We start from the raw sequence: 26878 nt of genomic DNA on the forward strand, positions 1-26878 counted from the left end.
TATACTAATAATTAATTAAACTTATACCTTTTATACTAACTAACTTTGGGTATGTTGGTGAAGTATTTTTATAATTTGGAAACCATCATTTATATATCCAACCAACTCCATGCATTTAAATCTCGATGATTTAAAATTAAAATTAAAATTTGGTTCATGATGAAGATGAATGTTTGACGATGTAGTAAAAGGCAAAATGGATAATTTTCCCAATTATGGTAAAAAAAAAAGTATGTCCTCATCCACAATGAAGATTATTAGAACAGCCTTAAAATACGGTGCTGAAATTGAGGTGAGAAAGATCTCTTCGTTCACCCATAAAATCCCAAGCAGACCACTACATTCCCTCGCTCACTCACGCAAACAGCGAACCGATCGAAAAGAAACAAAACTAGAGATCAAATCCATGGCGAAATCCAACTCTGTTTGCTTGTTCTTTCTGGTGATATGCTCTCTCGTTTTCATAGGTTTTTCCGATCAAGAAGGCGGCGGAGATCCCCTGGGGTGCATCCAAAAACTGCTGCCATGCCAGCCATATCTGAAGTCTCAGGCCACCCCGCCGCCGTCGTGCTGCGTGCCGATGAAACAGGTGGTAGCCGAGGAAAGCCAATGCCTCTGCGCTGTGTTTAACAATCGCGACATTTTGATAAGTCTCAACGTCACTCAACAGGATGGAATCAATCTTGCAAAATCTTGTGGAGCCAATGTCGATCAATCCAATTGCAAAAAGGGTATTATTATTTGTTTTCTTCTTTTATTTTAATTAAATCATTCATAACATAAAATTACAAGTTAAGTTAATTTTTTTGTAAATTTTATTGAGTTTGTTTCTAAACAGATGCACCCTCTCCCGCTGCACCCTCTTCTGTAGCTTCCCCAAAGGCTTCACCCGCACCTTCCACTTCTTCTAATGGTAAATTTTTATGCATTCATATATTAAGATGTACAAAATAATTTACCGGATCAGATTATGCATGGTATCTACTATCAAATGTCTTGTTTCGGAAATAAAAACGTCACCTTCTCAATTATAATATACAAATTGTATTTCCATAAAACAAAAAAAATTCAAATACAAAACCTCTCTAGAAATAAAATTGATTTTATGAAATGAAAATTTGTATTCCATGTCGTTGAATCTGAATCTTACGTGATTATTGAAGTGGCGTGTCACACCAACCCCATGTTAGAAAAAATGAGTACTCAAACTAAAAATTTGACAATAGAGGAGAACGAAATCCGAGTTTTCTTGATTTTCAAATATATTAAAATCTTGGCAAAGAAAGAATAAATTTTAAAATTTATCTAATGAAATGTTGTTTCAGGTTCTGCTATGAGTCCACCTCCCAAAAGTGCAGGCAGCAGTATGATTTCCCATGCTGTTGGATCTCTAAGCTTGGCTGCAATTTTCAGTTTAATTATATTAGCATTCTGATTAATTGAGATCTAGTCTAAAGTTATTCATCAAATGTTGGGTGGGTGGCTTTTTATTAATGAGATCTAGCTATTGTGTTAGACTGTCGAAATTCCATTGTTTCGAACCCAAAAAAATTCTTGTAAATAAGTTTTGCAAAAATTTTACGATTGTCATATGCTTACTTCCTCTGCTTTCCATTACATTTACACATACAAACACACACATGTAATCTTCACAGGAAGTATCGTGAGACCATTAATTTTGTGAGACGGTTTCTTAATCGACCCGACTCATGAAAAATTATATATTTTTATGGCATAGTATTATTTTTCATTTTATATATGGATCGGGTCGATTATTCTCACGGATAAATACCTATCTCTCTATCTTTTATTATTTACCGAATATAAATATATCTCTTACTCCATTATCTGTATTGTAGTACTTCCTCCGTCCCACTCATGTAGGATACATTTATTTTTTCATCACTCCTAATGATACAGTTTAGTTTTCTAAATATTTAATTTTATAGTTCCTACTATTTCACCAATTTATCCTATTAAGTTAATAAAAAATTGAATATATCATCCCTTTGAGATCCCGGGTTTGTCGATGACCTCCTATGAAAGTTTTTTTGAGTTAATAACCCCATGTGATTCAAGATCTGTAGCATACACACCCTTTTCATCTAAAAATGACAAAATACCCTGCTTAAATAAATGATTAAATTAATTTTGATTTATAATATCTATATTTAATTGAATAAAATAATTAAATTTTAGTTAAATTACTATGAAAATTATATAATTATTTCATCTTAATATTTTTTATAAGCTAAATATATTTTAATAGTAAATTGTATTATTACATTAAATTAAGTAATAATTTTTAATTATTTTTTAAATAAAATTTAATATTTAAATTAATTAAATTGATTGTATAAATAAAATTCATTGAAAATATAAGTTAATGCATTGTTGTTTTAATTTAAATTTTCAACAAAGGATGATAAAAGTGTTCATAAAAGTCATTTAAGAGCAGTTTAGTCATTTTTCACTTGGAAGGGATGTGTATGCTACAGATCTAGAATCACAGGGGGCTAAAGGCTCAAAAAACTTTCATAAGGGGTTATCAGCAACACCGGGATTTAAAAGGGTGATAAACATCATTTTTTTCTTAAATTAATATCATTCACCATCTGTACATTTTATTCTATTAAAATCTTGGTTAAAGAAGTGCAAAATGGTAAATTATTTTACACAATTCAGTTTTCTTGTTTCTAAGTTCTCTCTTAACTTGGTTGATTTCCTTTAAGAGTAGATACATTAACACAATAACTGTAAACGGATATATATATAATATATTACTAGAATCATATGTAAGATATAAATATTATGTTTAAATTTTGATATGTATAATTACTTGTTAAAGTAATACAATTGTAAATCATTGTTAGCTTGGCCTTTTAAGGGTCAGTTTGGATACAGAAGCTGGAAGCTTAAAAAAAGTGCTTAAATAAGTTCATCTTTTTTAAGTGCTTTTATTTGAAAAAGCAGAAGTCATTTTGGTGTTTGGATAAATTTTGAAAAAGTTCTTTTATTTAAATTATTAAATATAGTAAGAAGAAAAAACCCCAAAAAAAAAAACTACATCAGCTAAGAGTTGAAATTACATTTTCACCTCTCTCTTGAAATCTGACATTCTTACAGCTTGGATAGAGTTGGAGAACAAAGTTTGCATCCCAGTTAGGTCATGAGTATAGATAGTGTTGAAGTCGGAAATTCCCTCAGAAGGATGTTTGAAGATTTTGGCGAAGTACACCTCATCAACAACCAACTGGTGTCCTGCAATAATAGAATGATTGCTCCGTCGTGATTGCTATTGCACTTGCGATAAATAGAGATTAAATCCTTCTCATAGATATCTCAATCTTTTGGAAGACTGAAGTAATGCCTTCATCATTCATATCTTACAAAGACTCAAAGTCTACTCCCATGGTGTTCAATACATACACAGATGGTGAACTGGCCATTTGAGAAGATTGAATCTGCGAAGAATATGAAATTAGGGCATTTGCAATTTTACTTCGAGAGCAAGAATAATATGTGAAGAGATTTCAAATTGAATAGGCGAAACTAAAATATCACAACTAATGTTACATATGTACGATGAACCTGTTGAAATTTCCTGACAAGAAACATGGTGGTCTGTCATAGGCATAAACATATTTTAATAAAAAAATGATTATTTTGAGACGAAATATAACGTTTGAAATGAATTTTCAAAAAAAATCTGATTGGTTCACATTTTTTGTTGTGGAATCAAATATTGAGTCAAGTGATAATCAATGTAAATGATAAGATCAGTTGGTCGAAAAGTACAGTTGACTTAGTTCAGTTTATCAACCAGTCTGAATCAGTTTACTAGTCCAGTTTCGAAACTACTGGCTTATCAATTGACCTCTTGAAAACTCAAAATTCCCCATAAATTAATGCTTCAAGATAAATTAATAAGTCCTAAAACATTTCTAAAGTGAGAAAACTTAGTCTCGGAGAGTGGCTTGGTGAAAATATCTGTTGTATGTTGTTCCGTAGAGACATTCCAATCTTATGTCCTTATTCAATGCATGATCACAGATGAAATGATGTCTAACATCGATATGATTCGTTCTGGAGTGAATAATATGGTTATATGTGATTGAAATTATGCTGATATTGTCATAGAAAATCGCTCCTTAGTCTCTACTCCATAATCTCTCAATTGTTGTTGTATCCAAATCAATTGGGCACAAAAATTTCCCATAGCTAGATACTCTACTTCAGTTGTGAAAGTGACAATGAACGTTTGTTTCTTTAAAAAACATGATATTAGTCTGTCTCCAAGAAACTGGCATGATCCACTTGTACTTTTACCGTCCTATTTGCACCCTGCGTAATCTGCATATGAATAACCAACTAAAGATTTACTATTTGCACCATGTCATTAAGTTCTTGAACAAGGTCCTCATGTGTAAATTTAGAAGAAATGAAGTCAAATACCTCAGTATCATCTTCTCTATTTTGAGAGTTGGCCATAAGACATTGGACTTGTTCCTCCTCACTTTCTTCGGATGAGCTGTCTGAATCCGATGATTCAGATTCAGTTTCTGCCCACTTGCTTTTTCCTTTGTCTGCAACTAGTACTCTTTGCTTTCTTCTTTTTGAACATTCTTCTTCCTTCTTTTCATTTCTTCTTCTCATAAAGTTGTTTCTTTTCTTCTCTTAGGCTTAGTGCAATCTGCAATGAAGTGGCCTTTCTTGCCACAGTTAAATCACGAGGGACCATCGTCTGTATGGTCTTGTTTGTAGTAAGGTTTATTAAACTTTGTTTGATTCTTACGCATAAACTTACCAAATTTCTTAATGAAGAGAGACATTGCTTCACTGCTCATTTGCTCAACTATTTTCTTTGCTGATGCTTCCTCAGTCGGTTGAGGTAAACTATTTGAGGTCAGTTCTTTTGTAGGTTTAGAAGCAGATGGTTCTTCTTCAGTTCTTATTCCGAGTTCAAACTCGTAGGCTTTGAGATCAACAAACATATCACGAAGTTCTAGTTTGCTTAGATCTTTTGATTCCCTCATGGCTATAGTCTTGACATCCCACTCTCTGGGCAGTGCACGCATAACCTTCAAAGCAATTTCATGATTAGTATATATTTTACCGAGATATATAAGTTCAAAAATAATGTTACTAAATCTTTCGTCAAACTCAGCCATGGTTTCTCCTGTTTTATCTTGGCATTATCAAACTTATAAATGGCTAATATTAGTTTATTCTCCTTGGTTTGGTCATTGCCCTCGCACATTTGAGTGATTTTCTCCCAGATTTTTCTTTAGCAGTAGAACACGTCTTGATCTTGCTAAACATATTTTTGTCCAAGGTTTTGTATAAAATATCTTTGGCTACGTTGTCAAGATTTGCTTTCTTTTTGTGCTCGGTGCTACATTCTTCTCTGGGTTTTTCAACCATCTATGGTTCACCTCCTGAAATGGCTATAGCTATATTGACTTAAAGAATCTTCATTGGGCCATCAGTGATAACATAACACATATCATCATCTTGAGCAGAAAGGTGTGCCTGCATACGTATTTTCCAATCATCATAATCTTCTTTAGAAAACATAGGAATTTTATTTAAAGAATTCATGATGAGTAAATATCTGCAACGCCCCAAATCTATCTTAATTGAGTTTATTTGAGTTAATAAGAGATTATAGAATTCGAGAGCCTAATTTATTTTGATCAGGGTCTATTTTGCAATTTTCGGTATTTTTAGGGACTAAAATGCAAATTGAAATTTTATATATTATTTACCACTTGGAATGAGTTGACTTAGTCTCATTAGCTTCTTCTTCCTCCTCCATCACGCCATCCTCCATTGAAGAAGCCAACGTGAGCTTCAAGATTTTCTTCTTCGGTTTCGGTCGATCCGTCCGGTAGAATTTAAATCTGAAGTTAGTTTAGTGATCCCGGCATCGAGAGCTTTGTTCTATCGTAAGTTTTTCTCCGATCAGTTATATTTCATTTTTCAGATTTTTTTAGAATCGAATGAGTTTTGAGTATGATCTTCTTGAACTAGTTCTTATCGTTTATTCTCAGTCGGATCGAAAAAAGAGCGTCGTTCGGAATTGTTATGATTTTTGGTAGCATATTTAGAAAATTGAGTTTTGAGATTTGTTGGATTGGAATTGTTATTGATGATTTGGTATTGTATTGAGTTAGTTTCGATATTGTACTGATGTCTGTGATTTTGGTTTGTTCAGAATATAGTCGTTATGCCGCCGGTTTGAGTTTTGGGTTATTGTTTGATTTTAATTGATTGAACCGTGTTAGTTTGGGTTTGATTGTCGTTGTTGATCCTCTTTTGCCTCCGTACAGATTGGTTAGAAGTTTGTTGATCCAGAGTTAGCAGAAGTCGATCGTCGAAGAGTTAGACGAAGAGCGATAAAGAGTTTACCTTGAGCGTTTGTTTTATTGGTTGTATAGATTTTGATATAATCTCTTATTGTAGCTTATCCAAAGTTGGAGCTATTAAATCGAGAAAGGTATAAGCAGACATCGGTTAAGAGGGATATAACACTCAAGATAGATGGTTCTTGAGTTTCCCCTAAATCACATTCTTGAATCAATACTTGTTCTAGAGTGGGGAACTTATATTTTGTTGATTGAACTTTTGTTATTAATTGATTATGGTTTAATGCCTTGTTTTTTCTATATGCATTCATCTCGAGCCTAAATCTTTGATTTCAGCGGTTTAGACATTTTGGGGGCTATATTCGAGTGGCCTGGGTTGTAGAAGTTCACCTAGTGTCAGCATACTCCTTATAGTCGCACCAAAGTCTAGGGGATGCAGATACGGGACACCACCTCGATCGGGAGAGTCGGTGAGTTGTTACGTGATCTCATCCTCGGGATCCCAAAAGAATAACATAAATTCCATGATTATTAGAGTTGATATCCCGATTTTAAAGACATGCATTTCATTTCTATTAACTTTCAATATGTTTTCTTTATATCATGTCGTTGATATATTACTTGTTATTGCATGTTATGTTGCTTTTACTGGGAATATCATTTTTACCGTAGTTATTCGGCTGTTGCTTTGTTTTGTATGTGTACTTGGCAGCAGGTGGGGCAGGATCGAGTCAAAGGAGACTTGGTTAGCATCGAGATCGAGGGATAGAATTGGGACTTCGGTTTAGAATTTGAAAAACATGTCAATCTATTTTATGTTTTGAGAGCATATTTAGAACTCGAGCTTGTTTGATGTTTGTTGTATCAAATATTCGAATATTGATGATTGACTGTTGTCGTTGCATGTATTTTATACCTCGTTATGTATTGAATGGAGTTTGGAATGGAGTTTGGATATTGAGAAGTCTGTTTGCTGAGTTCAGATTTGGGCTCGCTCGATCGGTGGAAAGTTAACGATCGAGTGAGGAGTCCTCACCCTTCGAGGCAGCACTTTTCTCTCTTGATCGGTAACTCTTTACCGATCGAGCGAGCAGTCCTGGAGATGTTGTGTAGGGTTTTGCTCGCTCGATCGGTAAGAAGTTACTGATCGAGCAAAACACTGTTCACCAGAAAAATAATTTTTTTTTATTTGTGTTTCATATTGCTTCTTGTATGTTTAGTGATTGTTTTATCTGAGATTAGATGTTTAGAATCGAGGTCTCACATTAAATGGTATCAGAGCGATAAGTTCTTGGTTTGAACTAGAAGTGAGCGGGGTAGATCGAGTCCGCTTGTATTGGCTTCTCGCATGTGATTGAGTTATTTATTTGATTATTTGAATTCCTTGCGAGCATGCTTTATTATTTGAGAATTATTTGAATTACATGATTATGTGATTTAATTTTTAAAGCATGGACTATTTGAGATATAACTGTTTTGATTCTCGACTTGTATCCGAATTCCTAAGAGGTAGAAAGGAACCGAATTGTAGAGATTGAGATATCTTGTGTCCTAACCCTTTGATTATTAGATGGGTCCTCATCGAGTAATTAACAGAAACCCACCGCCAGTTACTCCTCCTCCGAACAGGCTAGTACCAAAACCGATCAGATGAATGTCACAACGACGCCTATGGAAGCCTTGCTGAAGAGGTTTCAGTCATTCAAACCGCCAACCTTGAAAGGTTCTGAGAATGCTATTGACTGTGAGTGTTGGCTGGAGGACATTGATCAGTTGTTCGATTCTCTCGACTATTCAGATGATCGCCAAATCAAGTTAGTGATTCATCAGCTACAGGGTGTTGCTAAGAGCTGGTGGATTTCGATGAAAAAGGCCCTTGAGAATCGAGGTACAGTTGTCACTTGGAGTTTGTTCAAGACTGAATTCTATAAGAGTTTCTTTCCAGTGTCTTATAGAAAGAACAAAGGTGCTGAATTTGCCACTCTGAAGCTAGGGAACATGAATATTGAGGAGTATGTGTCTAAGTTTGATAGCTTGCTGAAGTTTGCACCACACTTTGCCGACAACAAAGAAGCAAAAGCCGACCAGTTCATTAATGGCTTGGACCCCGATATCTTCACGTTGGTAAACACTACTAGGCCTGATAATTTTGCGGATGTCATGAATCATGCAAAGGGAGCTGAAGCAGGTTTGATGAGAAAGATAGGAGCTCCGTTTGTGCCTCAGCAGCCGAGACAGTCTCAGAACCAACCGTCTCAGTATCAGAACCAACCGTCTCAGTAACGGAATCAGCCATCGTAGTATCAGAACCAACCACCGAGGTTTGAAGGAGGAAGCAATGGAGGTAACAGAAGGGATCATTTCAGAGCAAAAGGGAAATAGTTCAAGAAGCCAGGGAGAAATTATTCTAGCTCTAGTGGCTCCAGAGAGTACGGTTCAAGTCAGAGTTATGGATTTTCATCTATGTTTTGCAACAAGTGTGGAGGTAGACACTCCCAAGAGCAGTGTAAAGGAGTTTTCGGGAACTGCAATATCTGTCAGCAGCCAGGGCACTTTGCTAAGGTGTGTCCTCAACGAGGTAATGATCGAGCTCAGATTGGGAGTTCTTCTAGGCCAACAGCTCAACCTGAGAAACATACTTTTGCGGTTCACTCCTTCCAGCCTCGGCAACAGAATATACAGGGAGGTAACCCAAATGCGAACCAGCCTCCGAGACAGCAGGCACGAGTCTTTGCTCTGATTGAGGATCAGGCTCAGGCAGCACCTGACGATGATACAACAGGTAACTGTTCGATTTTGGTTATTATGATCATGTATTGATTGATACGTGTGCGTCTCACTCTTTTATATCTGAGAATTTTGTATTGATACATGCCTTGCCTTGTGAGCCTTTGCCTGCTGTAGTAGTTGATACTTCACCTTTGGGTGGGGGAAATGTGTCCGTAAGATTGGTACGGAACTGTGAACTACGTTTTGAAGGTAACGTGAATAATTTCGATTGTATTGTGCTTGGACTGTCAGATTTTGACTGTATTATGAGTATAGATGCTTTGACCAAGTACAGGGCTACCATTGACTGTTTTCAGAAAGTAGTCCGTTTTAGATCGGAGATGGCAGAGGAGTGGAAATTTTTTGGTAAGGGTTCTTGATCAGAATTCCTTTAATATCAGTTTTGTCGATGACTCGTTTGTTACAGAAAGGAGCAGAGGGATTACTGATCTATGCCGTGGATGTCCTGAAATCTAGCCTAGAACTGGTTGATATACCAGTGGTTAGAGAGTTTGCTGATGTCTTTCCAGACGAGATTCCTGGATTGCTGCCTATTCGAGAGATCTAATTAAACATTGATTTATTGTCAGGTACTCAACCGATTTCCAAAGCTCCTTATCGTATGACACCAGTCAAATTGAGATATTTAAAAGAACCTCTTGAGGATTTGATTGCCAAGGGATACATCAGACCTAGTGTGTCGCCTTGGGGTGCTCCTGTCCTCTTTGTACAGAAGAAGGATGGATCTATGCGGCTCTGTATTGATTACCATCAACTGAATCAAGCGACGGTAAAGAACGGGTATCCTTTACCTATAATAGATGACCTTTTTGATCAACTGCAGGGTTCTTCTATCTATTCTAAGATTGATCTGATGTCGGGATATCATCAGCTGAGAGTACGTGAGGAAGATATCCTTAAAACCGCATTCAAAACGAGGTATGGTCATTTCGAGTTTATAGTCATGCCGTTCGGTTTGACTAACGCTCCAGCAATTTTCATGGTTTGATGAACCGTATCATTCAGCGTTATCTGGATGAGTTTTTAATTATTTTCATCGATGATATTCTTATATATTCGAAGAGTCGTACTGACCATGCAGAGTATTTGAGGATCGTCTTGCAGATTTTGCGGGCTGAACAGTTGTTTGCTAAGCTGTCTAAGTGTGAGTTCTGGTTGGATCGAGTTGTCTTTCTCGGTCACATTATTTCTGTAGATGGGATTTCTGTCGATCACAGCAAGATCGAAGCAGTTATGAATTGGCCTAGACCGACATCAGTGCCTGAGATCTGAAGCTTTATGGGTTTAGCTGGTTACTATCGCAAATTTATCGAGGGATTCTCATCTATTGAAAATTCGATTACACAGCTAACTCAGAAGAATGCGCCTTTTGTCTGGACTGAAGTGTGTGAGGCCAGTTTTATTGATATGAAGAAGAGACTAACCAGTGCTCCGATTTTATCTATTCCATCAGGTACTGGAGGTTTTACCGTTTATTGCGATGCTTCTAACCGAGGCTTGGGATGTGTCCTTATGCAGCATAAGCACGTGATAGTGTATGCATCGAGGCAGATGAAGCCGCATGAGACTCGATATTCGGTTCATGATCTTGAACTCGCCGCGATCATATTTGCTTTGAAGATCTGGCGTCACGATCTTTATGGTGAGTCTTTCGAGATATTTTCTGATCATAAGAGCCTTAAGTATTTGTTTTCGCAGTCAGAACTGAATATGAGACATAGGAGATGGTTAGATTTGTTGAAGGATTTCGACTGTGAAATCAAATACTACCCGGAAAAGTCGAATGCAGTTGCAGATGCCTTGAGCCAAAAGCTTTGTTCTTTATCTCTTTCTACTATCAGCGTTTCTCAGTTGATCGATAATTGTTGCACTTCTGGTTTAGAGTTTGAAACAAATAGGAGGTCTATAAGAGTTTTTGACATTCAAGCCAAAACAGAGTTGTTAATGAAGATTAGAGAGGCACAAAAGTCTGATCCGAGCATTCATATTTCGGTAGATAAATCCAGAGCTGGACATCAGTATGAATTACATGTTAGAGATGATGTTTTGTTTGTGAATAATTGCATTGTTGTGCCCGATGTTTCAGAGTTGAGACAGCGAATCCTACGAGAGGCTCATTGCAGTAAATTTAGCATTCACCCTGGAGGTCGAAAGATGTACAATGATTTGAGAAATCAATTCTGGTGGAAGAAGATGAAGAGCGATTTACGAGATTTGTTTGTCGATGTTTGAACTGTCAACAAGTGAAAGCAGAGAGGAAGCGACCGGGTGGTCAGTTGCACAGTTTACCTGTTCCTGAATGGAAGTGGGATCACCTTTCGATGGATTTTGTCATGAAGCTACCACGATCTGTTCGAGGATGCGATACTATTTGGGTAGTGATCGACAGATTGACGAAGTCTGCTTGCTTTATTCCGTACAAGATGATGTATCGTCACGATTAGATGGCTGAGTTCTATGTTAGCAACGTTGTGAGATTTCATGGTGCGCCGAAGTCGATAGTTTCAGACCGAGACCCTAGATTCACTTCGCACTTTTGGCACAGTCTTCAAGAGGAAATTGGTACTCGATTACATCTGAGTACATCATATCATCCTAGGACCGACGGACAATCAGAGCGGATTATCCATACTTTAGAGGATATTCTTCGAGCAGTAGTGCTAGACTTTGGCACTAGTTGGTAGGATTCTTTGCCTCTTGTCGAGTTTTCTTACAACAACAGTTTTCAAGCGAGTATCGGTATGACACCTTTTGAGGTTTTGTACGGTAAGAAGTGTCGATATCCTTTGTTTTGGGACGATGTGTCCGAGTGTTGTTAAAATTGATCGCAAGCGTACGAGTGTCAAGTTTTAATATAGTGATAAAATCAGATATCGATCCCACATGGAGTAAAATGAAAATATTCCGTACTTGTAATTAAAATAGTCCAAACTTTATCTAGAAAATCAAACTTTCAGAATTTTGTAGAAAAATAAAATAACAATGAAGTTTTTATAAGCACACACACAACTTTCAGAAAAAAAAATCAATCAGAGAAAAATGGTCTAAAGGTATAGATTTCACCTGGTTTCAACAACAGCCAATCCTAATTAATTAATCTTCATTAATTTCAGTCAATTAATAGCCAAGAACACTTAAGTTTATTATTTTCCAATCCCGAGCAACAAATAATGTTTATCAACTACAATTAAATTCCAATATCCCTATTAAAAATTTATCACAGTGATCTATCACAAAAAAATGTTCTTTTTAAAAGCTCTTTTAAAATTATACACTCTCCTGAGCTATATAAATAATTAACAGTGTATTTTCTATTGGTCCTATTCAAAATCTTCTCTCCCGAATGCTAGATTTCAAATAAATATAACAAATCAATTATTGATCAGATAATTGAAAAGACAATCAATTCTAGAAAAAACAATTAATCTAGAAGAAACTCAATTCAATAAAAACAAAAATTCATGAAAGCATCTACACCAGGTTCCATCCGACCTCTAGACTATAAAAAATTAGTTCATAACTGAATTCAAATAAAACCAAAACATTTTCAAAAATCCAGACATGAATTTAGAATTAAATAAATAAAATAAAGAAAACAAATCCGCCGATGCGATGCCGTGTCCGGTTGATCGAGCTCCGTCTTCATTCTTCAGATAAGCTCCAGATTTTTCCAGAAATCTCACGATCACTCCTCTGAATTATTCTCTGATCTGTGCGTAAGTGTTGTGGCGGCTCCTCTCCTTCTAAGATTTCAGACTTCCTTTTATATGATCCCCTAAAAGCCCAGCAAAAAGCCCATAAAATACTTGCTCGAAATAATAAAAACTCTAACTCACGATCCGGGCGGGCGCGCAATTAACGGCGCGGGCGCGCCTTTCATTCGACTTCAGTATTCCAAAGGTTTCATGACACAGCGCGATTGCTCTTACTTGAGCGCTAACAACAAGCGCTAATGTTTGACCCATTAAAGAAAGCCCAGCACTATTTATTTCTTGTCTGATCGTTCTTTTCTTTTCTTAATTTCTTTTCTTTTTCTTTTACTCTTCTTTTCTCTTCACAAATTCTCATTTTTCTTCACTTTTCCAAATAAAATCAATAATTCTCTTCAAGCACAAAAACAACAAAACACAGCATAAATCTGCTCGAAACCAACAATTAACAATTAAAATCATACATAAATTAAGTGTATAAAATACACTTATCAAATACCCCAAAACTTAGACTTTTGCTAGTCCCGAGCAAAACTATTCAAACACAGTAATCTTCCAAAAAATCAAATCACCAAAAATCAACAAGACTAGTCAGGAAATATTATGGAGCAATGGCATCAGCAATGATTTCAAAGAATTTTCAAATCCAATCATATCACACCCAAATAACACTTAAAATTTCAGCCAGAACAAAATAACCGCATAAACTCACAATCTCCGCAACTCACGTTCAAAGCACCCTTATCCAAGTTCAATTCACACATTCATAGATCATGAGGACTTTTCAGGGTAGCATAGGATCAAAATTAGGATATTAATGAAAAACACTCACAATTAGGTAAATGAAATGAATAATAGTGTGTGCGTGTTTCGATCAAAATTCATAATCATTAAAAGTATCAATCAACAGTCCACATGCTAAATTCTCGCAACTCTTCTCTACTAGTATATTGGGCAACTGAGACTCCGTCAATAAGATTTAATCAGCTTATAACGTAAGGCCTGACTCATGGCTACAAATGAAGGATAAGAATTCAAAATAAGGAGTAATTTATATTTATGCTCAATCTAACTTCAACTCCTTTTCATTCACAATTTCACACTTATTTTCACTTTAGTGATTTTTCAACTTTCATCTTTTTTCTTTTTCACAACAAATTTTCACAAAATTTTCAACAATTTTTTCTACTACCTCTTTTTTTTCAATTCATCCACCACACCATTCCATTTTTCACAAATATAACTAGGAGCATATAACATTTTAGCATTCAAATTACTCCCTTAAAGGTAGGAATTAGTGTTTAGGCTATTCAGGTAGTCAATGTAGGACCTTAAAATAATGACGAATGGGGGTTTAGTCACACGTTTACACGCATGCCATTCGATTTTCAATTAAGGCTCAAACAAGATACTAAGGATAAAATATTAATCATTGGGTAGCTTGAAAGGCTCAAACGATTTCAGAAAAAAAAATTGCCTAAATCATTCCTAATCACAGTTTTGCCCGTATTTCGCCTCGAAGAGTGTTTGAACTAGTTCTAGACATGTATCAATCCACAATTAATTCATACAAATATCAATCAGTGCAGAAAAAATATTCATTAGCAGTAAACGATGATTTTCAACAACAATTTCAGATTATTCCGTACCTCAATGTACTCATATACGTGTAGGCTCAAATGGGCAACTAAGGAAAAAATATGTCAATAAAAATTAGGCCAAAAATTCCAAAGAATACCTCAATCATATCTATGTCTGTATGTCTCAAAAATCAGATTCAAGTATTAATCACAGAGTATATAAGAAATTGTTCATCTAATTGGTTCCATTTTTTCAAAAATATTTATCAAATAGGTAGACAATCATGGATTTCAGTTATAGCACAACAAAATTTTTTTCATCATTGGCCATGAATCCATTTCTTTCTTGACTTCTTTTCAACTCAACTCAACAAAAACAACAACTAAACTCAACAAAAATTTATCTATGAAGCACACAATAAAATTCAACTACAATATCAACCAAACAACTGAATCAGACACTGATTTACTTCCCCAAACTTAATGTAATCATTGTCCCTAATGATTAAAAACAATAAAAAGAACAAAACAAGGGACACATACATTCGTCACCGAGCATCAGTACCCGATGTAATAAATTTCATTACGAGCTCCAAGAAAATAATTTGCAGCCGCAAAACCATGGTGGAGGAGGTAGATAAGCTGTAACACCCGGTGTTTTTAATACATAAATTCGCATGCATAATTAGGGAATTTATTTATTTAAAATTTTAGATTATGGGTTAAATATTTATGTGAATTATTTGTGCATGATTTAAATGATTTTCAAGCATTTAACCCATAATTAGAGATTTTCATGATTTATGGTAATTGTATTATTTTATCGCGTTGACGGGACCGTGGACGGACGAGATGACAACTTTCTACCCAATTATTTTATGAGCCTTTTTGGAGCCCGAAAATATTATTTTGAGTTTTATGCCCTCAAAATTATCAGTATTTAATTTTATATAACTTTAGGAGTCCGTTTTTACCCAAATTAAGCCATGTTATTGACTTTTTATTATCTTTAAAAATCCCCTAATTTAATATTTCGAGATTTGTGTTATTTTATTTAAGTTATCAATATTTTAAAAAATTAGGAACCTTTGTAATTATGTTATTATCTCCTAGATTATCTATTTTTCCAAAATTATTATCCTAAACTACCCAAACCATCACCCAAATCCCCTATCACATGCTCATTCCATCTTCTACTCACCCTAAGCGCTCACAGCCGCCTCCATCACCTTCCCAATTGGCCAGCAGGCCCTAAGTCACGACAGCCAATTTTTGTTGAAGCTTCAAGTGGTTGTCGTCGTCCCGTCATCCCGGAATCGTCGCCTACGCATTCTAGCTCTCATCGTCGGTGATAGGCATGTTTTCTTCCTCTTTTTCACACTATATTAGTGATTATTATGTGTGTGTTGTGTATGCATCGATTTGTTCATAGATTTTCAGAAAAATGAGACGGTTTTGTTCTTGATGCTCGTTCATGTGCTTTCTTCATTCAAGCTCACGTTTTTCTCCCTCCATGGTAGTATAGCTGCTGGTCAGGGGTCCCTTAGTCGTGTGAGGGTGGTCTGGACTCGAGTGGCTCGAATGGTTCGAGCCAAACGAGCCAAGGTAGGTGTTGGTGTAGGATCGGGCTTGGGGGCGCAGGTTTAGGGTTTGATGGAAGGGGGTTCGGTGCTCTGTGCGTGGGCTGCATGGGGTCGGGGCCTTGGTCAGGTTAGGACCGCCCATACGTGGGCCACGTCTGGGCGGCAAAGCTCTGGCCAGGGGCGGCCGGAGCTGGGCGGCAGCAGCCCTAGAAGGGCTGCTGCTCGCGGCCGCATGAAAAGGGAAGTAGGGTTCGGGTTAGGGTTTCAGTGATGGGTTCGGGTCAAGTCAGTGGGTCATGGGTTATGTTAGTTGGGTCCAGGTCCGGGTCAAGTTAGTCGGGCTCGGGTATTTTTATTTTTAAGTTTTAAGTTTAATTAAATGTTAAATGGGCCTAATTAAATCCCAAAAGTTAATTGGGCTCCATTTATTTAATTTTGGGTTAAATTTAATCATTTTTGGGCTTAATTAAATTTAATTAAGTTAGCCCGATAATTTTTATGGGCTTGGGAGCCCATGGAAGTTATTGGGCCCGTCTTTGGGCTTTTGGGCCCATTGGGCCAGATTAAATTGTTATTGGGCCAAGTATGTGCTAATGGGCTTTAATTGATTTATTGGGCTTATAAATGTGTTAATGGGCTTAAGTATGTTAATGGGCCAGTCTCAGTGTTAATGGGTCAGTCTCAGTGTTAATGGGCCAGAATTTAAAAAATGGGCTTGAGTGTTAGAGCCAGCAGTTCAGTACAAACCATGAGAAATTGCATGTGTCCTAATTATATATTTAATTATTTTATGCATGAAAGTTATTTTAGTATATATATATGTTAGTATAAAAATTAAATTAAATATATATGAAGGACACACATTTATATTTTAGTACATGCATTAATGAAATAATTTTATGGCATGATTTAATATTTAAGGTTGAGCAAGAAAAAATAATTTTATGTTGGAAGTTGAAGTAGTGTGACAATTTAAGGGGGGCAAGCCCCCACATGTTAAGGGCAGTTTACTGTCAATTTAAGGGTAGTTTACTACCAGCAAGAGGTGATTCGTCACCGCCGCATATGTTGGTTTTAAGAGACTGATCAGTCGAACCTTTTAAGTTTAAGGTTACACTATGGATATGACCATGCGATGTTAGAAAAATGTTATGCTCAACAATGTTTATGTATGTATTATATTATTATATTTAAGATCAAGTTTAAGTAAGATTTTAAGTTATGATTCATGATTTTTAAGCATGCCCATTCATGTATATGTATGTATTAGTACTTCAGTGATTTAAATTATTTTAAATCCTTATTATGTTAGCATGTTGGGCCTCTAGGCTCACTACACTTATATGGTGCAGGTGAGTACATAGAAGAAGATGTAGTACCTACCGGCGGCGAGGACGTATGAGCAGACATGCAGTGATCCTCCGCAGCCGTCGTTTGAGTCATTATGAATATTTTTAAGAATTTTAAACTCTGTTATTTATTTATTTCTTTTAAGTCTTTTCAGTAGCAAATTTTAATACTATTTTTATTAAGTAGTTTATTGCATGCAAACTTTTAAGTTAATTGTTTTGACAGTATTTTATTTAAGTTTGACTCAGATATTTAAGTATAAAATGTTGTATTTTATTTAAGTTATTTTTAAATCTGTTTATTTTTTTGCATATATGTATGGGCATGTATGTACATTTATTTCACTTAGGATATATAAAAAAAATAAAAATTTCCGCATATGTTATTTTAGAAAATTTGGTCGTTTCAATTGGTATCAGAGACGCGTTCTTGGTGGGGTCATCACTGCTATGCGAGCTCAGAAATCCACGCTACCGGTCTGTAAGTTTTAATTGCTTTTAGTATGATTTAGTAGTAGCATGTTTAAGACTTAAGTATTTATGTTAGCAGAAAATATTTTTTTTTAAGTACTTAGTTATGCATGGCGATTTACGTAAAGAAATATGTGGTGGTGCAGAATGCCTCCGAGACCAATTAACAGGCGTGAGGGATCCCCACCTCCGCAAAACCCTCTTTCAGCATTGGAGAAAGTCAATGCAAACATGATGGCTGGGATTACTGCTCTGTTGGAGCAGCAGGTGGCGCGTTCGAGACTTTCCCATGATGAGGACGTGGCTGAGAGGTTCCAGAAGAAGGTACCGAAGGAGTTCACAGGTGCCACAGATCCACTCGTTGCTGAGGGGTGGATCCGTTCTTTGGAGAGCATCTTTGCTTATATGGGGTTGACTGATACGGACAAGGTGAGGTGCGCAGTGTACATTCTGAAGGGTGATACAGACTTATGGTGGGAGAGTGCATCACGAGGAGTGAATCTGACTACTATGCTTTGGGCAGACTTTCGGAGGATGTTTTACTCTAAGTATTTCACTGAGGACGTGCGCAGACGCATGATCCGAGAGTTCATGAGTCTCCGACAGGGGGACAAGACCGTTGTGGAGTACATCCGACAGTTCGAGAGGGGCTGTCACCTGGTGCCATTGATTGCTGACAGTGCACCTGAGAAGATGAGACAGTTTATTGGGGGGCTCAGGGCAGAAATCAAGCATGACGTTCGCATGGCGGACGTCCCTACTTATGAGGCTGCAGTCAGTAGAGCCTTGCGTTCTGAGGAGGGTAGGAGAGAGATCCAGAGGGAGCAGCAGAGTAAGAGGCAGTTTCAGTCTGGGTATCAGCAACCATCTTCGCAGTCTCCTGCGAAGAACAGTTTACTGGGCCGTCTAAGGGCCCGAACCAGCAGAAGCCACAGCAGCAGATACAGCAGCCTAGGGGCGGGGCCCCTAATACTGGAGGACATCCTACTTGCCCGAAGTTCCAGAAGATGCATCCGGGACCATGTCTTCTAGGAGCAGGCGTCTGTTTTCATTGTAAAGAGCCAGGGCACCAGATGGCCAATTGCCCGAGGAAGAAGAACACTACAGGGAGAGTGTTCGTGATGCAGGCTGAGGAGGCAGACCCAGATACCTCCTTGATCACCGGTATATCTTACCCCTAGCATTTTATAATTTCTTCTTTTGGGTAATAATTTTTTTCGATTTTTGTTGGGGAATAATTTGTTATTTGGGTTACCTATCTGCATGTTAGAATAAGAAGCATGTTTTACTTGTGATTAGAATTAATGGTTTTTAGTGACTCATCTTCGGGGGAAAGTTTAGTAGTGGTATGAAATTTTTGGGATTCTTCTGCGTGCAGGGAGAATTCTAGTTGGAGGCAACTCCACGTTTGCGTTGCTAGATTCAGGGGCTACGCATTCGTTTATCTCCCTGAAGTTTATCAGACGGATAGGAATTACCCCTGAGATTGCCGACAATGGTTATGATGTCACTATGCCATCAGGACAGATAATTACTACCTCTAGTGTCATCCGAGAGCTGGAGTTGGAGCTGCAGGGGCACTCCATTCGTGAAGATGTTGTGGTTTTGCCGTTGAGCGGATTTGATTTGATATTGGGAATGGATTGGTTGATAGCCAATAGAGCTTCGATTGATTTTCGTCGGAGAACAGTGTCAGTGAAACCGTCGGAAGGCGACCCGTTTACTTTCCATGCATCTCAGAGCAGTGATATTCCTCAGGTGATATCTTATATTCAGACGAGGAAGCTGTTGAGATGGGGTTGCCGAGGTTTTCTAGCGAGTATTGTCACGGCCTCAGAACCATCTAGCAGATCATTATCAGAGATAGAAGTGGTTCGTGACTTTTCGGACGTCTTTCCGGAGGATGTTGCAGGAATTCCACCAGTGAGAGATGTGGAGTTCAGTATCGACTTAGTGCCAGACACCGTGCCTATCTCAAAGGCACCGTACTGACTTGCTCCTACCGAGATGAAAGAGTTGAAGGAGCAGATTCAGGAGTTATTAGAGAAATGCTTTGTTCGTCCTAGCTTTTCTCCATGGGGAGCTCCAGTGTTATTTGTGAAGAAGAAGGATGGCAGTATGAGACTGTGCATCGATTATCGAAAGCTCAACAGGGTCACAGTGAAGAATAAGTACCCACTGCCGAGGATAGAGGACTTATTTGATCAGTTGCAGGGAGCTTCGGTGTTCTCCAAGATCGACCTGCGATCTGGATATCATCAGCTGTGAGTTAGGGATGCAGATGTGTCCAAGACTGCTTTCCGGACATGTTATGGGCATTACGAGTTCTTAGTAATGCCATTAGGGCTGACCAATGCTCCAGCGGTTTTCATGGATCTCATGAACCAGGTATTTCAGCCGTATCTTGATCAGTTCATCATAGTATTCATTGATGATATCTTGATCTACTCTAGGAGCATTGAGGAGCATAGGAAGAATCTACAGACAGCCTTGCAGACTTTGAGGGAGCAGCGTTTGTATGCCAAGTTCAGCAAGTACGAGTTTTGGCTTGAGCAAGTGGCATTTCTTGGCCACATTATTTCGAGAGATGGGATTGCAGTGGATCAGTCGAAGGTTGAGGCAGTGCAGAAATGGGGTATTCCGAGGAATGCTTCGGATATTCGCAGTTTCTTGGGTTTGGCAGGATATTATAGGAAGTTCATCAAGGGTTTTTCCTCTATTGCAGTACCCTTGACTTCCTTAACCAAGAAGAATGCGAATTTTATTTGGAGTTCAGACTGTCAGAGGAGCTTCAATCAGCTGAAGGAAGCACTCACTACCGCAACGGTTTTAGCGATGACAGTACCACACGAGGAGTTAGTGGTGTACACCGACACGTCTAAACTAGGTTTAGGCGCAGTACTTATGCAGTGTGGTAAGGTTATTGCTTATGCGTCGAGGCAGTTGAAGATTCATGAGCAGAACTACCCGACACATGATTTGGAGTTAGCAGCAGTGGTCTTCGCTTTGAAAATCTGGAGACACTATCTGTATGGCGAGAAGTGCAAGATTTTCACTGATCATAAGAGCCTCAAGTACTTCTTCACTCAGAAGGAGTTGAACATGAGGCAACAGATAGTTGGTGAAGGATTACGACTGTGACATTAGCTACCATCCAGGTAAAGCTAATGTAGTGGCCGATGCTTTGAGTCGGAAGTCGTCAATAACATCGTGTTTGACAGTGCAGTTACCACTGCAGAGCGAGATTCAGAGGTTTGATTTGGAGTTTTACTCGAGTGGTCATGCACCGAGCTTGTTAGTGTTGACGGTGAAGCCGATTCTACGAGATCGGATCAGAGATGGACAGCCTACTGATGAGGAGTTATAGCGTTGGAGGCAGAGAGATGAGGCCAAGGGTGGTCTTCTTTATACAGTTGTGGATGGCATTGTTCAGTACCGTGGTAGGATGTGGGTACCGAACGTCGATCAGTTGAGAGCTGAGATTTTAGCAGAGGCTCACACATCTCCGTACTCCATTCACCCCGGAAGTACGAAGATGTACCGAGATTTACAGCTATTGTATTGGTGGCCCGGGATGAAGAGAGACATCGGGAGAGTTGTGTCAGAGTGCTTGACTTGTCAGCAGGTCAAGGCAGAGCATCAGCGTCCAGCAGGACTTCTTAGACCTCTTCCTATTTCGGAATGGAAATGGGAGAACATTACGATGGACTTTGTAGTGGGTTTACCGAGGAGTGCCAGAGGTTGCACAGCTATTTGGGTGATCGTGGATAGACTCACCAAGTCAGCACATTTCTTGCCAGTGAGGACTACTTACTCATTGACACAGTATGCGGAGCTTTACATCAAGGAGATTGTTAGACTGCATGGCATACCAGTGTCGATTGTGTCAGATAGAGATCCGAGATTTACGTCTGCATTCTGGAAGAGTCTACATACAGCATTGGGGACTCGACTACTGTTCAGCACAGCTTTTCATCCCCAGACAGATGGTCAGTCTGAGAGGGTGATACAGATTCTTGAGGACTTACTGAGAGCCTGTGTCATCGATTTTCAGGGCTCATGGGAGACGAGATTGCCACTAGTGGAGTTTACCTATAACAACAGCTTTCAGACGTCTATAGGTATGGCTCCTTATGCAGCTTTGTATGGGAGGATATGCAGATCTCCTATTCATTGGGATGAGGTTGGAGAGAGAATTCTATTGGGTCCCGAGATTGTACAGCAGACTGCAGATATTGTGACTCAGATTCGGGATCGCATGAGGACTGCTCAGAGTCTTCAGAAGAGTTATGCAGATACTTGACGACGAGATTTGGAGTTCGCAGTAGGTGATCACGTGTTTCTGAGAGTGTCACCTATGAAGGAAGTGGTACGATTTGGCCGGAGAGGTAAGCTTAATCCGAAGTATATTGGACCTTTTGAGATCTTGGAGAGAGTTGGCACATTGGCCTACCGTTTGGTCTTACCACCAGGGCTTGCGGCAGTGCACAATGTCTTCCATGTATCCATGCTTCGGAGATATGTCTCTAACCTGTCGCATGTGTTGAATTACGAGCCCTTGCAGTTGCCACCTGATCTAGTATATGAGGAGAGGCCAGTGCGGATCTTGGCTAGGGATGAGCGGAGACTTAGGACGCGGGTCATACCGATGGTCAGAGTCCATTGGCTGAATCACTCGGAGGAGGAAGCTACTTGGGAGACCGAGGTAGACATGAGGACTCGCTACCCGGAGTTGTTCGGGTAAGTACTTTAATTTCGAGGATGAAATCCAATTTAAGGGGGGGGGGGGGGAGAATTGTAACACCTGGTGTTTTTAATACGTAAATTCGCATGCATAATTAGGGAATTTATTTATTTAAAATTTTAGATTATGGGTTAAATATTTATGTGAATTATTTGTGCATGATTTAAATGATTTTCAAGCATTTAACCCATAATTAGAGATTTTCATGATTTATGGTAATTGTATTATTTTATCGCGTTGACGGGACCGTGGACGGACGAGATGACAACTTTCTACCCAAATTATTTTATGAGCCTTTTTGGAGCCCGAAAATATTATTTTGAGTTTTATGCCCTCAAAATTATCAGTATTTAATTTTATATAACTTTAGGAGTCCGTTTTTACCCAAATTAAGCCATGTTATTGACTTTTTATTATCTTTAAAAATCCCCTAATTTAATATTTCGAGATTTGTGTTATTTTATTTAAGTTATCAATATTTTAAAAACTTAGGAACCTTTGTAATTATATTATTATCTCCTAGATTATCTATTTTTCCAAAATTATTATCCTAAACTAACCAAACCATCGCCCAAATCCCCTATCACACGCTCATTCCATCTTCTACTTACCCTAAGCGCTCACAGCCACCTCCATCACCTTCCCAATCGGCCAGCAGGCCCTAAGTCACCATAGCCGATTTTTGTTGAAGCTTCAAGTGGTTGTCGTCGTCCCGTCATCCCGAAATCGTCGCCTACGCATTCTAGCTCTCATCGTCGGTGATAGACATGTTTTCTTCCTCTTTTTCGCACTATATCAGTGATTATTATGTGTGTGTTGTGTATGCATCGATTTGTTCATAGATTTTTAGAAAAATGAGACGGTTTTGTTCTTGATGCTCGTTCATGTGCTTTCTTCATTCAAGCTCACATTTTTCTCCCTCCATGGTAGTATAGCTGCTGGTCAGGGGTCCCTAAGTCATGTGAGGGTGGTCTGGACTCGAGTGGCTTGAATGGTTCGAGCCAAACAAGCCCAGGTAGGTGCTGGTGCAGGATCGGGCTTGGGGGCGCAGGTTTAGGGTTTGATGGAAGGGGGTTCGGTGCTCTGTGCGTGGGCTGCATGGGGTCAGGGCCTTGGTCAGGTTAGGACCGCCCAGACGTGGGCCACGTCTGGGCGGCAGAGCTTCGGCTAGGGGCAGTCGAAGCTCTAGGGCTGCTGCTCACGGCCGCATGAAAAGGGAAGTAGGGTTCGGGTTAGGGTTTCAGTGATGGGTCCGGGTCGGGTTTGGTGGTCCGGGTCAAGTCAGTGGGTCATGGGTTATGTTAGTTGGGTTCGGGTCCGGGTCAAGTTAGTCGGGCTCGGGTATTTTTATTTTTAAGTTTTAAGTTTAATTAAATGTTAAATGGGCCTAATTAAATACCAAAAGTTAATTGGGCTCCATTTATTTAATTTTGGGTTAAATTTAATCATTTTTGGGCTTAATTAAATTTAATTAAGTTAGCCCGATAATTTTTATGGGCTTGGGAGCTCATGGAAGTTATTAGGCCAGTCTTTGGGCTTTTGGGCCCATTGGGCCAGATTAAGTTGTTATTAGGCCAAATATGTGCTAATGGGCTTTAATTGATTTATAGGGCTTAGAAATGTGTTAATGGGCTTAAGTATGTTAATGGGTCAGTCTCAGTGTTAATGGGTCAGTCTCAGTGTTAATGGGCCAGAATTTAAGAAAATGGGCTTGAGTGTTAGAGCCAGCAGTTCAGTACAAACCATGAGAAATTGCATGTATTCTAATTATATATTTAATTATTTTATGCATGAAAGTTATTTTAGTATATATATATGTTAGTATAAATATTAAATTAAATATATATGAAGGACACACATTTATATTTTAGTACATGCATTCTTGAAATAATTTTATGGCATGATTTAATGTTTAAGGTTGAGCAAGAAAAAATAATTTTATGTTGGAAGTTGAAGTAGTGTGACAATTTAAGGGGGGCAAGCCCCCACATGTTAAGGGCAGTTTACTGTCAATTTAAGGGTAGTTTACTACCAGCAAGAGGTGATTCGTCATCGCCGCGTACGTTGGTTTTAAGAGACTGATCAGTCGAAACTTTTAAGTTTAAGGTTAGACTATGGATATGACCATGCGATGTTAGAAAAATGTTATGCTCAACAATGTTTATGTATGTATTATATGATTATATTTAAGATCAAGTTTAAGTAAGATTTTAAGTTATGATTCATGATTTTTAAGCATGCCCATTCATGTATATGTTATGTATTAGTATTTCAGTGATTTAAATTATTTTAAATCCTTGTTATGTTAGCATGTTGGGCCTCTAGGCTCACTACACTTATATGGTGCAGGTGAGTACATAGAGGAAGATGTAGTACCTACCGGCGACGAGGACGTAAGAGCAGACAGGCAGTGATCCCCCGCAGCCGTCGTTTGAGTCATTATGAATATTTTTAAGAATTTTAAACTCTGTTATTTATTTATTTCTTTTAAGTCTTTTCAATGGAAAATTTTAATACTATTTTTATTAAGTAATTTATTGCATGCAAACTTTTAAGTTAATTGTTTTGACAGTATTTTATTTAAGTTTGACTAAGATATTTAAGTATAAAATGTTGCATTTTATTTAAGTTATTTTTAAATCTGTTTATTGTTGTGCATATATGTATGGGCATCTATGTACATTTATTTCACTTAGGATATATAAAAAAAAAAAAAAATTTCTGCATATGTTATTTTAGAAAATTTGGTCGTTTCATAAGCACCGCATGAACATCCAAATGATCAGTGAACGTGGTGATCATTAGCGCAAGATGAAGATTGCAGGTGAGGAGCCAAGCGCATGGTGGACTGCACATGGTAAAAGCTGGTGTGCACATGGAGGTGTTGGTGCATGGAGGTTTTGCAGCTGGAGGCTCGAGCATGATGCATGGATGCCGAGCTAGATGGATGCATGTTAGCTCTTATCTTTGCGCAAATGGAAGAGCTGGTTTGCACATGGGATCTGCAGCTGGTCAAGATTGTTGGCGCTTGGGAAGGGAAGTGGCTGGATTGCGCGATTGCGCTTGGACCTGCGCAGATGAGGAGCGCTGATGAGCAAGAAGGAGGCTGCGCGTTTGCTCTTGAGGTAGCGCAGATGGTGAGTGGTTTGCGAAAGGAGTGAGGCGCGATTACGCTAGATATTGCGCAGATGAGGTTGGTTCGCGCAAGATGGTGGAGGAGGATTCTGCGCGTTTGCGCTTCAAGAGCAGTGCTGATGAGATTGTTTGCGCCTAATCTTGCGCAGATAACTTGCGCGATTGCTCTTGTTCTTGCACGGTTGGGATCTTTGTTTGCGCAATATCTGGCGCTGAATGACTGCGCGATTTCGATAAATAAGCGCAGATGGGGATCTCTCGTTTGCGCCTTCTACCGAAGAGGGTGCGCGGGCGCTCGAGATGTGTGGCGTGGGCGTGCCTATTGCTCGCAAATTTCTTCAGGGTATGGCGCGGGCGCTCAGATTAATGGGGCGGGCGCGCCGTCTGCTGGAAAATGAGATTTCTGGAGCCTGAAAAGTTTTGAAAATTAAGAAAAAATTAGCTTCAAAATTTGATAATAAAATACTAAAAAAATTAAATAAAAAAAATTAATTAAACTGAAAATAACAGTAAATAAAATAAAATAAAATGCTTGGGTTGCCTCTCAAGTAGCGCTTGGTTTAAAGTCGTCAGCCCGACTTTCACCGGTGTTAGATCTTCCCCTTCTCTTTTACTAGCCAAATAAATTCCACGAACCGCCTTTTAAATTTTGCTTTCTTGTTCTTTGTGGTTTTCTTTGTCGATAAATTTGGCGCTTTACTCTTTGATTCAACCTCAAAATCAGCTCTTGGACAGCTCTCCAACTTCACACCCGGTTCAATTAAGCACAATTCTTCAATGGGTGGATTGGGTGCTTTCGTGAATAAGTTGAAGACCACTCGTTCGTACTCCACAACCATCGGCAATTCACCTTTCTTTACCTCTATCTTGGCATCCACAGTAGCCAAAAACGCTCGTCCAAAAATCAGCGGAGCACCATGATCCACCTTGACTAGAACATCTTCAACAATTCCTAAGGATATGTAATGCTCCGATCCGCCAATTGCAATGAAATCTTAGTCGATTTCATGTCTCCCAACTCCAAGGCCCTGTAAATAGATAATGACATTAAATTAATATTGTCCCCTAAATCACAAAGTGCATTATTAAAATAAGAAGAGCCAATAGAACAAAAAATAGTAAAACTCCCTGGATCCTTAAACTTTTGT

General features: G+C 38.4%; 1 protein-coding gene across 2 annotated transcripts in view; it reads left to right on the plus strand.

Annotated features, from left to right (window-relative positions):
* Positions 1-332: 332 nt before the first annotated feature.
* Positions 333-26878, plus strand: part of LOC140884820 (non-specific lipid transfer protein GPI-anchored 9-like) — a 47544-nt gene continuing 20998 nt past the window's right edge. Inside the window, exons 1-3 of one of the 2 annotated variants that reach the window (XM_073291687.1) lie at positions 336-731; positions 839-913; positions 1326-1612. In XM_073291687.1, coding sequence (XP_073147788.1) covers positions 407-731; positions 839-913; positions 1326-1435 — 510 coding nt within the window. In that variant the 5' untranslated portion in view covers positions 336-406 and the 3' untranslated portion in view covers positions 1436-1612. Of the gene's footprint in view, positions 732-838; positions 914-1325; positions 1613-26878 lie in introns of those variants that run through there. The other variant, XM_073291688.1, reaches the window with a different exon arrangement.

This window comes from Henckelia pumila, chromosome 2, assembly GCF_033568475.1.
Source record: "Henckelia pumila isolate YLH828 chromosome 2, ASM3356847v2, whole genome shotgun sequence".
Taxonomy (NCBI): Eukaryota; Viridiplantae; Streptophyta; class Magnoliopsida; order Lamiales; family Gesneriaceae; genus Henckelia; species Henckelia pumila.